Source organism: Oncorhynchus nerka, linkage group LG27 (genome assembly GCF_034236695.1).
Source record: "Oncorhynchus nerka isolate Pitt River linkage group LG27, Oner_Uvic_2.0, whole genome shotgun sequence".
NCBI lineage: Eukaryota > Metazoa > Chordata > Actinopteri > Salmoniformes > Salmonidae > Oncorhynchus > Oncorhynchus nerka.
In genome coordinates, this window is record NC_088422.1 from 54,253,668 (window position 1) to 54,271,358 (window position 17,691).

The 17,691-nt window shown below is 45.1% G+C and overlaps 1 protein-coding gene across 2 annotated transcripts in view; it reads right to left on the reverse strand.

The window, feature by feature from the left end:
- Positions 1-217: 217 nt before the first annotated feature.
- Positions 218-17,691, reverse strand: part of cmya5 (cardiomyopathy associated 5) — a 57,271-nt gene continuing 39,797 nt past the window's right edge. The window contains exons 6-13 of one of the 2 annotated variants that reach the window (XM_065011792.1): positions 16,431-16,552; positions 16,213-16,347; positions 14,657-14,803; positions 14,407-14,554; positions 7,173-7,306; positions 6,979-7,096; positions 6,643-6,819; positions 218-1,276 (exon numbers count right to left, since the gene is read on the reverse strand). In XM_065011792.1, the coding sequence (XP_064867864.1) occupies positions 1,024-1,276; positions 6,643-6,819; positions 6,979-7,096; positions 7,173-7,306; positions 14,407-14,554; positions 14,657-14,803; positions 16,213-16,347; positions 16,431-16,552 (1,234 nt within the window). In that variant the 3' untranslated portion in view covers positions 218-1,023. Of the gene's footprint in view, positions 1,277-6,642; positions 6,820-6,978; positions 7,097-7,172; positions 7,307-14,406; positions 14,555-14,656; positions 14,804-16,212; positions 16,348-16,430; positions 16,553-17,691 lie in introns of those variants that run through there. The other variant, XR_010461545.1, reaches the window with a different exon arrangement.

Here is a 17,691-nt window from a genome sequence, read left to right on the forward strand (position 1 = left end):
GATGACATTATTTGTTGTAATTGCTCCTGATAACGGCATTCTCTGGTTTAGTGCATGCTGTCACATCAGTCCCAAGCTGTTGCAGTTGTCAGGAGTCGCATTTGTTGTCTTTCAGTTCATAAAATTAAAGATCCTTCTAGATCTCCTTAGGAGTTTATTCAGTGCTGTCTCAAATACAAAAATAGCCATCTCTCCATCAGACTCTAACATGAAGACATTCAACAAAGAGAAAAAACTTTAATTCATCATCATTCAGAAATGATTCCAAACAAACACACAGAACAGATTCAACATATCTGTTTACAAGGTTATTTATACACCAGTATTCACAACATGAAACAAAATAGTTACTAGTATCTTTATCCACACAATCTCCAAGTAATGAACTTGCCTTGCAAGTAGCTCAGTGGGCTAACACAGTATTGAGTCACACAGACTACCTGGGTTCAATACCCTGGCAGTTACATACAGTTTAATGTGCATCACGGCTGTGTACCTACTAAAGGCTCTAGGAGAGATGAGTAAGATTGCTGAGAGAAGGAGATACTGGAGAAATTAAAGCAACACTTGACAAAACATGTTAAAAAATATAGCCAAAAGATTTGAATTAATACTAATCTCAGAGATTAAACATTTCACCTCAACAAGAACACACTCAGTCAAATTCACAAGAGAAATAAAACAGCAATAATTGAGTGATAGATATTGACTATTGCTCTGATTGTTTTTCCTATTTATAAAATATTTTTCCTATTACCTTCAAGATTTGCACTTTCCTTCAAATCTATACTACCTGAAGCAACTACAGTTCTTCCTCTCACTCCTGTCTCTTTCATCACTGAGTCAGTGAATGTCCTGATACAGCTGTAGCCACCACCATCATCGGGGAGAGTCCAGAGAGATTGGCTATTTATTCCATTAAAAGTGTAGCTATCACTGTTCTAGCTTTATACAATTTGATTTCTATTAAATCCATGGGTACTTATGATCACATATCTTGCATAGGGAAGTTCTGGTGCTTGGCTAGCTATGCTTGGCGAAGTCGGCCACCTCCAGGGCCATGCTGACTTTCAGGCTGCCTGGCTGCTCCATGCCCAGGACAGGGTGGCATGGCTGGGTGAAGCAGTGGACGAGGGTCCCGAGCAGCTGGCCGCGCTGGGTGTTATAGAAGGACAGACGGCCTTGCTTGTAGTCTAGCAGTGTACCAATATGAGAGGGCACCTCCCCCACGAACACATCTGACTGAACACTGCCGTGGAGCAGCTCAAACCGACAACTAGAGAAAGACGTGAGGGAATAAGAGAGAGGGAGTGAGAAAAAAAACATTGAGATAAGCTAATGTTAACTGACAGTGAAATTAACGCATCACTGTTTTAGTACCATATCAGTAGAGGTTGCATTTTTTTTTAAACGCAGAAACAATGGTTTTCGGTGTGTGGGGGGGGGGGGTAGTACGTAGTGGGAGGGCCGTTGTGATGCTCTGTTTTTCCATCAGAAAAGTTGCGTTTCCGTCAAACAATTGAAAACGTAGAACACTGTTTTTACCTAATCACTTCTCCTCACCACTACGCCCTCAGAGCAGGCATATCGCTGGTTCAACACGTACCTGTGTTTTAGTTTCAATGTGATTGCAATGTCAAAATGGGCTCCATTTCACCTTACAAAAACAATGTTTTAATACTGGGTGGGGCCATACTTGCGAAAATTAGAAACAGTTTAACTTTAAGGAGCAATCAGCAGTTTAAACAATAACAATGAGTTCTCCACACCACTGTTGGGCAAATTATAAATGTGCTACCTTTATTTTACCAGGGAAGACATATTGAGACCTAAGTCTCCTTTTCAAATGAGCCCTGCACAATACAACACATAAATACACTATATACAGTACCAGTCAAAAGTTTGGACACACCTACTAATTGAAGGGTTTATCTCTATTTTGACTATTTTCTACATTGTAGAATAGTGAAGACATCAAAACTATGAAATAACACATAATTATGTAGTAACCGAAAAAGTGCTAAACAAATCAAAATATATGTTATATTTGAGATTTTTCAAAGTAGCCACCCTTTGCCTTGATGATGTCACGCCCTGGTCGTAATATATTGTGTTTGTCTTCATTTATTTGGTCAGGCCAGGGTGTGACATGGGTTTATTGTGGTGTGTTTTGTCTTGGGGTTTTGTGGGGTGTTGGGTGTGTGGCTTAGTGGGGTTATCTAGCAAAGTCTATGGCTGTCTGGAGTGGTTCTCAATCAGAGGCAGGTGTGTATCGTTGTCTCTGATTGGGAACCATATTTAGGCAGCCATATTCTTTGAGTATTTCGTGGGTGATTGTTCCTGTCTCTGTGTTTGTTGTCACCAGATAGGCTGTATAGGTTTTCACGTTCCGTTTGTTGTTTTTGTATTGTTTGTGTTTTTTCATCGTCATTAAACATGTCTCAAAAATACCACGCTGCATTTTGGTCTGCTTCTCCTTCACCAGACGAGAACCGTTACAGATGACAGCTTTGCATAGGGGCATATCCAAATCCAGCTCCCAGATTATGGCTTCCCTCCTTTTCCCATTGGGGGGAGGAGTACGGCAGTGTCTGGAACCATTGTATGTCCCCTCCGATGTTGAAACGTATCTTTCATAGTATATGATTTAGAGGCTCACTCCTCTCAGAGAACTTGTCCAGGGGTGGGTTGTATTTGAGATGGTAGTATCTAGAATTGACAATTGATATATGGCATTGGATGAGGTAATGTTTTGATAATAGTAAGTACCAAGAACGAGAAGTAGAACCTCGTCTTAGAGATCAAACTGAACGATAATTTATAACTAATTTCTGATGTAGGCTACACTTATATGCAGTGGCGATATCAGCATGTAAATCTTGGTGGGGCAAAAAAAATTTAAGTGGGATGCATGCCAGCAAAGCCAATACACAACACTAAATTCATTGCACGATAACGGTGACAAACCGTGTCCGCAAACTGATAGGGCCTACCTTAAGATGTCCCAACAGCAGAGTCCCAACACCTTACCACTGCTACACCTGGCTATCAGCGGAGCCTTGTCTGCCAGCGAAACAGTTTATTCAGCCTCATTTACTGCCTTTAAAAAAAACATGACTGGCTTGCTTGCTTAAACAAATTTAATCATTGAATATTGTAAGAGCTTTCATTGTCTGCCCCCTTTATTTATCCTACGGTTTTGGCTTGGTAAACAGGGAGTACACTAAGAATGGACAACGTTCTGAATTCTGCCGCTGTACATTTCAAATGTGCTGAACAAATAGTTAAAATTACTCCGTCCATCGTCGCTCGCTCATTATTGTCTTAAGAGGCAATCTGTAATTTCGATTATCTGCTTGTTGTCCCTTATGCCATAGTTTGTACATCTCATTTGTCAGTAGAAACCACATTTGTTTAAGCAAGTCAGTCATGTTTTTTAAAAGGCAGTAAATGTGGCTGAATGAACTGTTTCGCTGGCAGACAAGGCTCCGCTGATAGCAGTGTTAAGGTATTGGGACAGCTTTATGGATCCTACATTTTTTTTTTTGCCCCACCAAGATTTACATTCTAAAATCGCCACTGCATGTAAGTGTAGCCTACATCAGAAATAAGTTTTTTTTTTGCTCTAACAGTAACGTTAAACTATGCTTTAATATTTGGTATGTTAGGCCTATGTAGAATACTAATGAATCATTAAGTGATCTTGCAAGACATTGAATTAGCTTTGATCTAAACTTTATTAAACAAGCACCATTCTGAGAAGTGGCGAAGCGTGGCTCCGATGCACTCCGGCAGATCTCCACCCCTGTCTAGCAGTAGGCTATGTCGGTCTGCAAGAGGGACAGCAAGAAGCCCCTCATTAAATATATTCATTATATATTACAATAAATATAATTTACATTTTTAAAAAAAACTGGGATTTGAACATGCTGCAAATGGCAAAAATTAACAGAAGCCTTGCTCGCAACACTGAGCTCTCTCTCCAATTGAACTTTTGTGTGTGTTTTAGTAATTTTGATTAGCAGATGGTGCCGTGTGACTTCTGTTAAGGACACTCTCATAAAAAAAAGTGTTAAATCACGTCTAACTACGTCAACATTTGTAATTGGCTGATACAGACTTTGTTATGTCCAGCTGGTGTTGTTAGCATAGGGCTAAGTATGTCAGGTTATGTGATGGGAAAAGTTAACAAATAGTGTTCTATCACATGCAACTATATAGTTGGTCAGTGACAAAAACTCTAAATGTAATCCATTTTAAAATCAGGCTGAACCCTTTCTGAAGGCACTGTATGCCATTGCTCCAAATGTAGACCAGGCCTTGATAGACCTACAATCTGACATTGTTGTCTTACAAAAACTTGTACTTAATGTGGGGAAGACTAAAGACATGTTGTTCTCTAATTCTCAACAACAAATCTGATGAACTACATATTTATTCATTGGGTTTCTGCATATAAATACCTAGGCATTTGGATTGACAAGGATATAACAAAATAATATATACTGATTAATAAAGAAATTAAACATGAACTACAAAATGTAAATAGGATAATTTGTCATAAAGTCAGTCATGTCCAAAACATTAGTTCCGAAGTATGTCACAACGTAAACGAAGGTTGAGCTTTAGTCAATGGGAAAATGTGTTTATATAATTAAGTAGAATGCGCTCTTTATGACAGAATGTTACATTTTTACCAAGTTACTCATCTCAAAAGGCACAGAATTGGTGAAACAACCCTTGATGTATTTTGGACATGTTTTTTTAATGTTGACTACTTTAAAGACATGCTCCAGAACATTGGCGACTACAAAATATTTTTTAAACCTCCCGCTTTGGGCTGGATATGTCAAAGTGTAGTTCATACATGCATTATCTATAAGCAGAATTATTGTTTTACCTCAAAAAAAAAAAGAAATCCATTTTTTCTGAAAGCTGTGCACCACCATTTTCCCTATATTTTCCCCGACGTAACATTTTCCCACTAGCAATTCAAGTTCTACCAACGAGCTTCAGCCCCTTGCCATTTGAGTGACATCTAGCAAGAGGCACATCATGCACACATAGCAGAGTAAAAGAGAGAGCAATGACGTGGTGCACATATGTCAAATAGTATGCAATTTCCGGGGACCACTTTTGGCTTGTGAGCACTACATTCAGAACTACTGGCTAATAAGTAAACAAAAGTACCGGAGAATCTCTTTAAACATTTTCTTCTCTATAACGGCTGGATCGATCGGCACTAAATTTAGTAAGTAGCATCTCAAACATAAAAGGCTGTAACATAACAAAATGTGGAAAATGTCAAGGGGTCTGAATACCTTCTGAATGCACTGTACCTTCATTTAAACAGGGAGTCACCATTGAAACCATGGTCTATTTCACAAGGGAGCCCTGCATATACAATTCATAATATATATATATTTTTTTAAATCAGATACAATGTAAAACTAAGATTACAGAACACAAATATTCAAGAAATACAGTGCGACAGTCCCCAATCAATAATTGAAATTGTCCAAGCGGCACAAAAACATCCAATTGTAATGTATTTTGTAGTTGGTTCCAGCAATGAGGTGCATTAAAACTAAGAGCGGATTTACCTAGTTGAAGATCTTGAATGTTTTTTCCTGTCCAATAGTGCCCCCATGTGGCCAAACATGACTTTACAAGTTCTCTAGACTGACATCCATCTGAGTCAAACAGTTCGAGATATACAGTGAGCACCATCATTTATTGGACAGTTGCCATTTTGGTTCTGTACTTTAGCACTTTGAGTTTGAAATGATACAATGCCGATGAAGTGCAGACTGTCAGCTTTAATTTGAGGGTATTTTCATACATATCGGATGAACCGTTTAGAAATGACAGCACCTTTATGTACATGGTCCCCCCATTTTAAGGTACTACAAGTATTTGTTGAACTGGTGTGTGTCGTTAGTGAATGCAGGAGAGCTGTTAATGAATAGTATTGATTCTAGACTTTGCTATTGCCTTTGGAGGTGTTGTTGGGGTGTGACAACATGAGGAAGACAGCGGTGTCGATTCAAATGAAGCTGGCAGTCATAAGGCTCAGAAATGAAAATCAATCCATCAGGAACATTGCAAAAACCCTGGGCATGCCCAAGTCAACAGTTTGGTTCATCATTAACAAGAGAAAAACTACCGGTGAACTCAATGTCAAAAGACCCGGTAGACATACTACCTCAAATGAGCCTGACTAACCGGTGTCTGTATGTAGCCTCGCTACTGTATATAGCCTGTCTTTTTACTGTCATTTTATTTCTTTACCTACCTATTGTTCACCTAATACCTTATTTGCACTATTGGTTGGAGCCGGTAAGTAAGCATTTCACTGTAAGGTCTACACCTGTTATATTCAGCGCACGTGACAAATAAACTTTGATTTGATATTGCTTGAGGGGGTGAAGGCCTGGGCCCTTTACAGTCTTGCAAAGTCTTAACCTTGTAGGCCTTACCATCTCACAGGAATTTGCATTGTAATTTGCCCTTATGGAAGAAGAATTAATGCCAACAAATAGAATAGGGTTTCTCACAGCTTCGCTGCTTGAACCCCTAATAGAAAAGGCTGTTGGGAAAGAGGATAGATAAGAGATTAGATATAAATAAAGGAATAGATACCTGTAGGGTGTAGGGACACAATGCAGACACCAGGAAGTGCTGTTCTCCCCCAGTAGACTGTCCCTATTGGCTGTCTCATATGCCACTCCCACCCGGTATGCAGAACTTCTGGTCACATTGGTCTCCCAGTAGTGATGCCCCCTCATGGGTAACAACTCACCCAGGACAGATGGACATCTAGGGGTAAAAACACACACACACACTTAGCATCTCATTTATCCAGAGACCTAGCATAATGTCAGCCAAGTAAAAGCATAAACTTTGCATAAAACATTATATTACAGAGCAGCACACACATCACACAGACAGAAGATACCTGAGCAATACAAAACTCACTCGTTAACCACATCCCCTCTCTCTGTGTATGTGTCCTGGGGGTAGTACAGGGTGGTCTGGTCCTCAGACAGTTTCAGGACAGGGTGAGCCGAAGCCTTCAACAGGTGGAACCTAGTTCCTGGATACAGTGAACAGAGGTCAGTGTGTGTGGGTGTGTGTATGTTAGTGTATGTGCGCGCGGATCTCGCTCTCACCCCTGGTAGATATGAGAGCAGCTTCGCTCTGTTCGCTGGCTCCAGCCTTGTTGACAGCTTTGATGTAGAACAGGTAGTTCTCATTGGGATGCAGTAGTACCCTCTGTTGTCTGCCCTGGATACCTGAGATAGACCTACACACATCCATGCACCCACCACACACACACGAGGGATAATCCATTGCTTGACATCTTTGAATGATGACATGATAGCAGTTTGTAAATGGAAACGAAGGTTACGTATGCAACCACGTTAATGTGAGCTATATGAATCACTCCAATATATTGGTATCACTGCGAGGAGGAAGGATAAATCCGAGGTGAGGATTAACAGACTTACTCCTGTGTACACCTGTGTCACGGCTGGGGTCTGCCCCAATATACAGACCCCATGGCCGCGACACGTTCTCTACATCATTTGAGGCGCCTCTAGCACCGTAGAGGTTTGGAGTGATCCATATAGCTCAAATAACCATGGTTACATAACTAACCTTCGTTATGTATCACTATATTGGATCACTCTAATATATTGGTATACCCGTACCAGATTAGTCAGTGCTAGAGGGACCTGGCCAGCCAGCGGCAAAGCCCCAGCGCGGGACCGAGACGCAGGGGCCATCAATGTGGAAGGGGAAGCAACGCCCGGGACCACTGAACCAACTGCAGAGGGAGGTGCCACATTTACCGGATAGTACCTAGCAAAGGTGCAAGCCCAGCTGGCCGCAGAACAGATATTAGCGCCCAGGACGCAGCCACACCTCATGCTGAATGTGCCACCTCTGTAGTTCTCACTTACCTTATACGCTCCACATAGGCAGCCAGTGCCCTCACAGGGCACAACATGCCGCAGGGAGGCCCAGACTCCCCCGCTACTGCTGGGGGGAGGTCATAAGCAGACAGGATAAAAAGGGATGTTCACATGTCTGCCTGACAGAACCTTCGAGAGGAATGAAGGGTTGGGGCGGAGTCCCTCAGTCCACTCTGATGGTTGATGTAAGCCACCACTGTGTTGTTGGCTGTTCTCACCAGGACATGTCTTCAGATGTGGAAGGAAAGACTACAGGGCAAGCAATACAGCTCAGAGCTGTAGTGTATTGATGTGCCTGCCACTCTAAGTGGGTAGCCAACAGCCACTGGCTGACCTGGCCTTGGTCAGGTCCCAGGGAAATAAACAACAAGGCTGCCGACAGAACCTTGGGGAGGGATGAAGGGTTGGGGCGGAGAGATACACTCCTCTCCCCAGGGTCCATCCAGTAGCACTCAGAACTCACCAAAAGAGCATGGAGCTCACCCAGCCTCTTCATGGAAGTTATCGCTATCAAGAAAATCACCTTCATAGAGAGGTGTTTCAGGGAGGCAGGCTTCAACGGTTCAAAAGGCAGCTTTGCCAAAGCTGCCAAGACCACATCCAGATTCCAGCTCGCCATTGAGCGGGTCATAGCTGGACACAGGCAACGAAAAAAAAAACTTCATAAACCTGGAGACCAAGTGATGGTGCCCCTCTGGCCGCTATATCTTCCTGCCATGCGGGGTGGATGGACAGGCCAAATACCCTCTCAGTGTAGAGGCTGCCAAGCCCTCATCCATGCAAGACTGCAGGTATTGGAGGACATACTGCACCCCGCATGACTCAGGCACAACCTCAATACCAGTGCACCAAAAGCAGAACAATCGCCAGTGCAACTGGTATGCCACTGTTGTAACCAGCGCCCTTGTGCTCTGCATGGTGTTCATTACACCCTCCTGTAGTCCTAACATGCACCATTGGTGCCGTTCAGTGGCCAAGCCACAGACTGAGGTGGTGCGGCCTCGGATGCCAAAGAATTCCCCCGACCTGAGACAGCAGATCCGGTCTCAGGGGAAGTTGCTAAGGTGTCCCAGACAACAAGAACACGATAAGGCTGAACCAGGGTCGTCTGGGCCAGTATGGGGCCACCAGAAGCAGACAATGCTCTGCTATCCTGGTCCTGTCCAGCATAGCCTGGATCAGGGGAAAAGGGGGAATGCCCAATCGTGAGCCAGAGTATCCAAGCCCAGAGGCCCTGGTGGCTCTGACATGGAGTACAACAGGTGGCAGTGTGCATTGTCCAGAAAGGCCAACAGGTTCACCTGCACCCTACCGAACTTGTCCCACAGGTGCTGCACCACCTGGGGATGTAGGCCTCAGTCCCAAGGTGGCAGGCCCTCCTTTGAGATCATATCCGCTGCCACATTTAGGATGCCAGGTACATGCGCTGCGTGTAGAGATGCTAGACGTCCCTGAGCCCAGAGAAGGAGGTCCTGTGCCATAATATGGAGGCGCTGGGACCTCAGTCCACTCTGATGGTTGATATAAGCCACCACTGTGGTGTTTGTTCTCACCAGGACATGTCTTCAGATATGGAAGGAAAGACTACAGGGCCAGCAATACAGCTGTAGTGTATCGATGTGCCTGCCACTCTAAGGGGGTAGCCAACAGCCGCTGGCCAACCTGGCCTTGGTCAGGTCCCAGGGGAATAAACAACAAGGCTGCTGTCAGCAAGCCCAACAGGCGTTGGCCGGTTAGGGCAGATGGCAACCACCCCTGTCGAAAGGGGTCCAGGCAAAATAAGATAGCCTGAACCCTTCTGGTGGGCAGGCATGCTCTCATGAGAACTGTCCAGTTCCATGACAATGAAGGCCACTCTCTGGGTGGACATCAGATGATTCTTCTTGTCATGTATAATAGTGCAAATCCCACAAATGTGGGTCAGGAGCCTGCCACTGACAGGACCTGGGTCCTGTTCGGGGCACAAATCAGCCAATCATCCAGGTAATTGAGGCTCAACAGTCCTCGGGACTTGAGGTGTCAGGACAGCATCCATGCACTTTGCGAAAGTGCGGGGTGCCAAGGAGAGGCCAAAGGGAAGAACCATGAATTCGTAAGCCCTCCCTTCGAAAGCGAATCGGAGGACCTGCCAATGACCTGGGTGAACAGGAACATGGAAGTACGCATCCATCAGGTCCGGCGTCACAAACCACTGGTCCCTGGACACGGCCTGCAACACGTGGGCTGGATATGGAACCTCAGTACCATCAAGTACCCATTGAGGTTGCGGAGGTCCAGAATCGGTCAAAACCCTCCGTCTCTTTTTGGGACCACAAAATAGGTAGAGTAGAAACCACCTAGCGGTTCTCAAACCTGCGGATGACACCCTTGTCCAGGAGTGAGGAAATCTCTAGCAGCAGTGTTTTCTTCAGGGGGTCGGCCACCGTGGTCCCTGAAAGATGGAGAACTGCACCAGAATTGGAGTCGGTACCCCTCAAGCACTGAGGACAACACCCATGGGGACTCCACACACACCTCCCACTTTGCACTTTGAGACCGGGAGAAGCGGCCGGGGAAGGGAGTGTCAGGGGACCTACCAGGGCCCGCCTCTACTCTGGCGCCCAAAGCGCATGGGTCCCCCAGGCATGTCCCTATGGCGGTGACGGTTGACACCATCACACCTGTCACAAAGCTCAGCCAAGCCAACAAGGCCATGGAACTGTTTAGCCATAATGACCATCATTATATTTGGAGGAAAAAGGAGGCTTGCAACCTGAAGTACACCATCCCAACCGTGAATCACGGGGGTGGAAGCATCATGTTGTGGGGGTGCTTTGCTGCAGAAGAGACTGGTGCACTTCACAAAATAGATGGCATCATGAGGAAAGACAAATATGTGGATATATTGAAGCAACATCGCAAGACATCAGTCAGGAAGTTAAAGCTTGGTCGCAAATGGTTCTTCCACATGGACAATGACCCAAAGCATACTTCCAATGTTGTGACAAAATGGCTTAAGGACAACAAAGTAAAGGTATTGGAGTGGCCATCACAAAGCCCTGACCTCAACCCCATAGAAAATATGTGAGCAGCACTGAAAAAGTGTGTGAGAGCAAGGAGGCCTACAAACCTGTCTCAGTTACACCAGCTCGGTCAGGAGGAATGGGCCAAAATTCACCCAACTTATTGTGGGAAGCTTGTGGAAGGCTACCCGAAATGTTTGACCCAAGATAAACACTTTAAAGGCAATGCTACCAAATACTAATTGAGTGTATGTAAACTTCTGACCCACTCGGAATGTGATGAAAGGAATAAAAGCTGAAATCAAATCATTCTTTCTACTATTATTCTGACATTTCACATTCTTAAAATAAAGTGGTGATCCTAACTGACTTAAGACAGGGAATTTTTAATTGGATTAAAATGTCAGGAATTGTGAAAAACTAAGTTTAAATGTAGTTGGGTGAGGTGTATGTAAACTTTCGACTTCAACTGTATATGTGGCTCTCAAGTCCACATCAAATACTCTGGGGGGGGGGGTCCCGCCTTCTGTCGCGGGATCCGCCCTGGCAGTGGCCCAGCTCTCCTGCATGGCCTTGCGGAACTCAGCAGAGATTCGGACAGATGGAGAGTCCTCACTGTCCACCAGTTGATGTCCAGTGCAGTGGCTACCCAAGTGTAGGCCGCTCATACCTTCGAGCTGGCCCGTCAGCCTGGTAGCTCCGCTCACATGGTGAACAGTTCCAGCATCGTCTCCCAGGAACAGCCTATCACTGGCCAACAGGGAACAGTTGTCGTTTCCATCGAGGCTATCAACCTCCTGACGCAGGGCATGCGCCCTCCGGACCGCTGGGACCACCATGAACGTACAGGACTGGCAGCAGATGGGCTCTGCCTGCGGTTGCTCTGGCCAAGTTTTCTTGGAGGGGTACTGGGCCCAGTAGAGGGATTAACAGCTCGCTTCCACCGCACCACTCCTGAGGGAGGGAGCTCGTCCCCAGCCTGAGCCCCAGCCTGGCTGACCCACTTGCGCATGGCCTCCAACCGCGCCAGGTGCAGGCGTTCTAAGAACACCACACAAAACAGCATCCAGTATGGTTGAAACCCAGGCAGTGCATACACGAGGTATGCGGATCCCCAGTGGGATGCCACCATCACCCCAGTCACAAAGGGAAGCCATAAGCTCAGCCAAGCCAACTAGGCTACGGGGCAGGGGTCTGATGCCCTGGGAGAGCTATGTTGTGACCCGCTTGGAGGAACAGGAACCCGGTGGGGGATAAATTACCCAGTACCTCTGCAAACACAGGGGTAGACCCCTGTGGGAAAAACAGTCAGACAAAAAAAAAAAACAGCAACCAGGTAATGGATAAGATTTATGTGTGTTTTTGTTTTACGCCAACTGCGATTTTACCTAGCAGGATTCATATCCAAGTAGAAAACAAAAAACAGCACCATATTTACATTTAAGTCATTTAGCAGACGCTCTTATCCAGAGCGACTTACAAATTGGTGCGTTCACCTTAAGACATCCAGTGGAACAGCCACTTTACAATAGTGCATCTAAATCTTTTAAGGGGGGGGGGGTGAGAAGGATTACTTTATCCTATCCTAGGTATTCCTGAAAGAGGTGGGGTTTCAGGTGTCTCCGGAAGGTGGTGATTGACTCCGCTGTCCTGGCGTCGTGAGGGAGTTTGTTCCACCATTGGGGGGCCAGAGCAGCGAACAGTTTTGACTGGGCTGCGCGGGAACTGTACTTCCTCAGTGGTAGGGAGGCGAGCAGGCCAGAGGTGGATGAACGCAGTATGATGTATACAAGTATTACTCCATATGATGGAGTAACTCCGTTAAGGAACTCCAAAGTTAATGTCTCAACGTAGTGGCAGCCCACCACCATAATCTTACATTCCGCAGTAGAAAGAAACACTGTAGGGGAATTAGCAGAGAACCTGTTTATGGTAATTAGCAGAGGACGGCATGTTAAAAGCAATTCACAACACACACAAAACAAGCCAGTCGACAACTTGTGTAAGGGAAATAGAGTTTGTGGCAGCAAGAGCCACCAATATATTAATGGACACACACAGTCATAGTGTAGCAGGCTGACTACACCGCTCGCTCGCTGCAAAATAAATGTAGACATACATGTTATTCAATTATTGCACACACATTGCTCGCGGGTGCCAACAAGCGTCTGCATTGCCAAGGGCTAAAATAGAAGTCAGTTCTATTTGTGATGCAGATCGCACTGCAAGTCCTGCCTCTCCCCCTCTCCTCATTCGTTTGTAGAAGCAGGTACACACGTGCCATTTCCTCACCCACATGGGTGACTGAAAGACTAACGAGGTCAGTGGCAGTAACACACCTAATTTATGAAAGTTGCCAAACACAATATAAAGTCAAAAGAAAAAGCCTGGAAGGAGGAGAGATGCCGAGAAACGATTTGCTTAACTGTTTTATGTGTGGATTAATTGTCGGAGTGCATTTCAATTAAAACAACAACGCAACAACAATGCAAGCTAGCTAGCTAAACTGCCATACATGTTTAATGATTTTCAACCTGTCTCCAAGTTAATGTAATTTCGTTCAGAGTTGGTTTTGATATTTTAACCTGCGTGTCGTGATCGGGTTTGGTGTGGGGGGGACAAAATACATATATGCACGATGGAGCACGCGCGCAGCCGGTTTGAGTTCCGTGTAACGCTAACGAAACACAAGCATGACAAAGAAGAGGGGCTGGCCATGTGGCCATGGTGCAAACAACCATTGAGTATTCTTCCACGCAAGCTATTACACTTACCAGCTTTGTACCTCAAGCCATACGGACGTCCGCCGAGAAAATTAAAGAGAACGTGTTGCGGTCATGGGGTCTATATATAGGGGAGGAACCCACCCGTGATACAAGGTGTACACGGGAGTAAATCTTTAAATCCTCACCTCGGATGTGTCCCTCCTCTGCGGAGCAATACCAATATATTGGAGTGATCCAATATAGTGAAACATAACTGTCATTTAAAGAAGAGCTGTCGCAAAAACAAACAAAAAATCCGGCATCTATTTTACTCACCCTAGCAGAGCTGGTTAGACTGTTTTCATTGTTATCAAGAAGGTTAGTAACTGTTACTCTGTTAATGGCAAGCATTTAAACCTAACAATTATTACTGAAACCTGTCTTAACAACCAGGTGTAGGTCATTCGTAAATGTCTAAATTATTCTGCACTCTGGGACTCTCAAACCAGAGTGTTCTATTATCGGATTAGATTGCCAAAGTGAATTTACCAGTGGTAATTTGGAAACGCCCACAACAAACCACGCCTCCAAGACACAAATCTCGTTTTCAGTGGCATTTTTGTGTGTATGCTTGAAATGATGGAGGATATTAGAGTAGTACGTTGTGTGTGTGTGTGTGGGGGGTTGCATGCCATGTGTGTGTGCCTGTGTGAGACCCACCTAAGCCCTTCTCCCTCAAGGGCGTACTGTCTGCAGTACTCCAGGGTGTAACTCTGCATGGGTGTTTGGTTGTCCACATTCCAACGTAACGTGGCCGAGTCCCACAGTATCGTACACCGCCCCGTATCAATCACTGGCACCGATGGGGCTGTCAACCAATTAATCAACAAATCACAAGAGAACCATGCATCGGTCCATATGACCACAGTATGACATCAGAAGACATTTCTGCTTTACCAACGAGACTCACCAGTTCTGAAGGGTAGTCTCTCACTGGGCAAAGAGCAGCCGGTATAGTTGACAGCCATCACCCACACTTTATACACCTTGTCAGGCTCCAGCTCCTCTAGAACACAGTAACTCTCCTTCACTGTCACACGGTACTCATCTGACACCGCTGGGCAGAGAACACAAAGAGCTGTTAGGCTGCGTTTAGACAGGCAAATTCTGATGTTTCTGGTCTTTTGACCAATCACATCAGATCTTTTCACATTAGATCTTTTTCAGACCTAAAAAAAAAATACATATTTGTGAAATAAACATACAAATCGGGCTGCCTGTCTAAATGCAGCCTGTGTGTGTGTGTGCTACCTCCTTGTGGGTCCTGTCTAAATGCAGCCTGCAGGTGCGTAGGCTACCTCGCTGTGGGTTATGTCTCTTATGCAGCCTGTTTGTGTGTGTATGCTACCTCCTTGTGGGTCCTGTCTAAATACAGCCAGTGTGTGTGTAGGCTACCTCCTTGTGGGTCCTGATTTTATGCAGCCTGTGTGTGTAGGTTACATTCTTGTGGGTCCTGTCTAAATACAGCCAGTGTGTGTGTAGGCTACCTCCTTGTGGGTCCTTTCTAAATTGAGCATATGTGTGTAAGCTACCTCTTTGTGGGTCATGTCTTAATGCAGCCAGTGTGTGTGTGTGTAGGCTACCTCCTTGTGGGTCCTGTCTAAACGCAGCCTGTGTGTGTGTGTGTGTGTGTAGGCTACCTCCTTGTAGATCTTGTCTAAATGCAGCATGTGTGTGTGTAGGCTACCTCTGTGTGGGTCAATTCTAAATGCAGCCTGTGTGTAGGCTCTTTCCTTGTGGGTCCTGTCTAAATTCAGCCTGTATGTGTGTGTAGACTACCTGCTTGTGGGTCCTGGCTACCTCCTTGTGGATCCTTTGTAAATCCAGTGTGTGTGTGTGTGTGTGTGTGTGTGTGTATAGGCTACCTCATTATGGGTCCTGCCTAAATTCAGCCTATATGTGTGTGTAGTCTTCCTGCTTGTGGGTCCTGGCTACCTCCTTGTGGTTCCTTTCTAAATGCAGTGTGTGTGTGTGTGTGTAGGCTACCTCCTTGTGGGTCCTGTCTTAATGCAGCATGTGTGTGTGTAGGCTACCTCCTTGTGGGTCCTGGCTACCTCCTTGTGGTTCCTGTCTAAATGCAGTGTGTGTGTGTGTGTGTGTGTGTGTGTGTGTGTGTGTGTGTGTGTGTGTGTGTGTGTGTGTGTGTGTGTGTGTGTGTGTGTGTGTGTGTGTATAGGCTACCTCATTATGGGTCCTGCCTAATTTCAGCCTATATGTGTGTGTGTAGTCTGCCTGCTTGTGGGTCCTGGCTACCTCCTTGTGGTTCCTTTCTAATTGCAGTGTGTGTGTGTGTGTGTGTGTGTGTGTGTAGGCTACCTCCTTGTGGGTCCTGTCTAAATGCTAAATGCGGCTTGTATGTGTTTGTATGCTACTTCCTTGTTGGTCCTGTCTAAATGCAGCCTGTGTGTGTGTGTGTAGGCTACCTCCTTGTGGGTCCTGTCTAAATGCAGCCTGTGTGTAGGCTACCTCCTTGTGGGTCTTCCATACAGTAGACCTGGAAGCAGTCTATGATGTCTCCAGGGTTGACCCTCCAGTAAACAGTCACACTGGTGCTGCTGGCTGAAGCACACTCCTGAGGCTGCAGAGACGGCTTCTGAGGAACTGAGACACACAGGGAGAGGGGGCAGATAGATAAGAGTTAAAGAGAAAGAGAGAGTGTTTGTTTCTGTTCTATAGAGTCCCACCTGGGATTCCCTTGCGTCGTGTGTGTGTATTTGCTGCATTGCCCTTGGCGTAGTCTTCAAACACAAGTAGTCCCCGAGGACCCAGCTCCAGAGACATGGCTGACTGTAGTGCTTCTGTTAACCTTGGAGAGGCAAACAACAGTTATGAGAGTTTTTGTGTGTATGTGGCAACGGTCATCGAAACAATTCTAATAAATGCAACAGTTGGACAGTGGATGAAGATACTCATAACTTTTAGCATTTTTATATTCCGTTAGATATTGACTGAATTATAGCACATAAAACGTTTTACTGGGACAGGGATTTTGGTGGGAATTCATGTATTCAATTTTGCAAATGTCACCTATTTTTATTAGAATGCACTCATACAGTATATACATTTTTCTTATTGTACTTATTGTATCAGGTATTTATTAAATTTTTTTGTGTTAAAATAAAGAAAATGTGCCTCATTTGCATAAATGCACCGGGTATGAATAAATTAACATAACGGGGTGTAAACAGGACTGCAACGGCTAAACACTTACTCTGTCTACCCTACCTACCTGCACTCACCTGCGCTGTCTAGACTACCTCATGAATTACTGTTGGTGTCACAGTCTATTGTAAAATAAAATGTTATTGGTCACATACACATGGTTAGCAGATGTTAATGTGAGTGCAGCAAAATGCATGTGCTTCTAGTTCCGACAGTGCAGTAACAAGTGTGTCAATAGCAGGATACCCTCAGATAATAGCAGGATACCCTCAGACACTCAGTATACCAAACATTAGGAACACCTTCCTAATATAGAGCTGCAATCCCCCTCCCTTTGCCTTCAGAACAACCTCAATTCGTCGGGGCAAGGACTCTACAAGGTGTCGAAAGCATTCCACAGGGAGGCTGGCCCATGTTGACTCCAATGCTTCCCACAGTTGTGTTAAGTTGGCGGGATATCCTTTGGTTGGTGGACCATTCTTGATACACGCATGAAACTGTTGCGCGTGAAAACCCCAGCAGCGTTGCAGTTCTTGACACAAACCGGTGCGCCTGGCACCTACTACCATACCCTGTTCAAAGGCACTTAAATATTTTGTATTACCCATTCACCCTCTGAATGGCACACATATACAATCTATGTCTCAATTGTCAAGGCTTAAAAATCCTTCTTAAACCTCATACCCTTCATTTACACTGATTGAAGTGGATTTAACAAGTGACATCAATAAGGGATCATAGACTGACTGACCAGGTGAAAGCTATGTCATGAAAAGAGCAGGA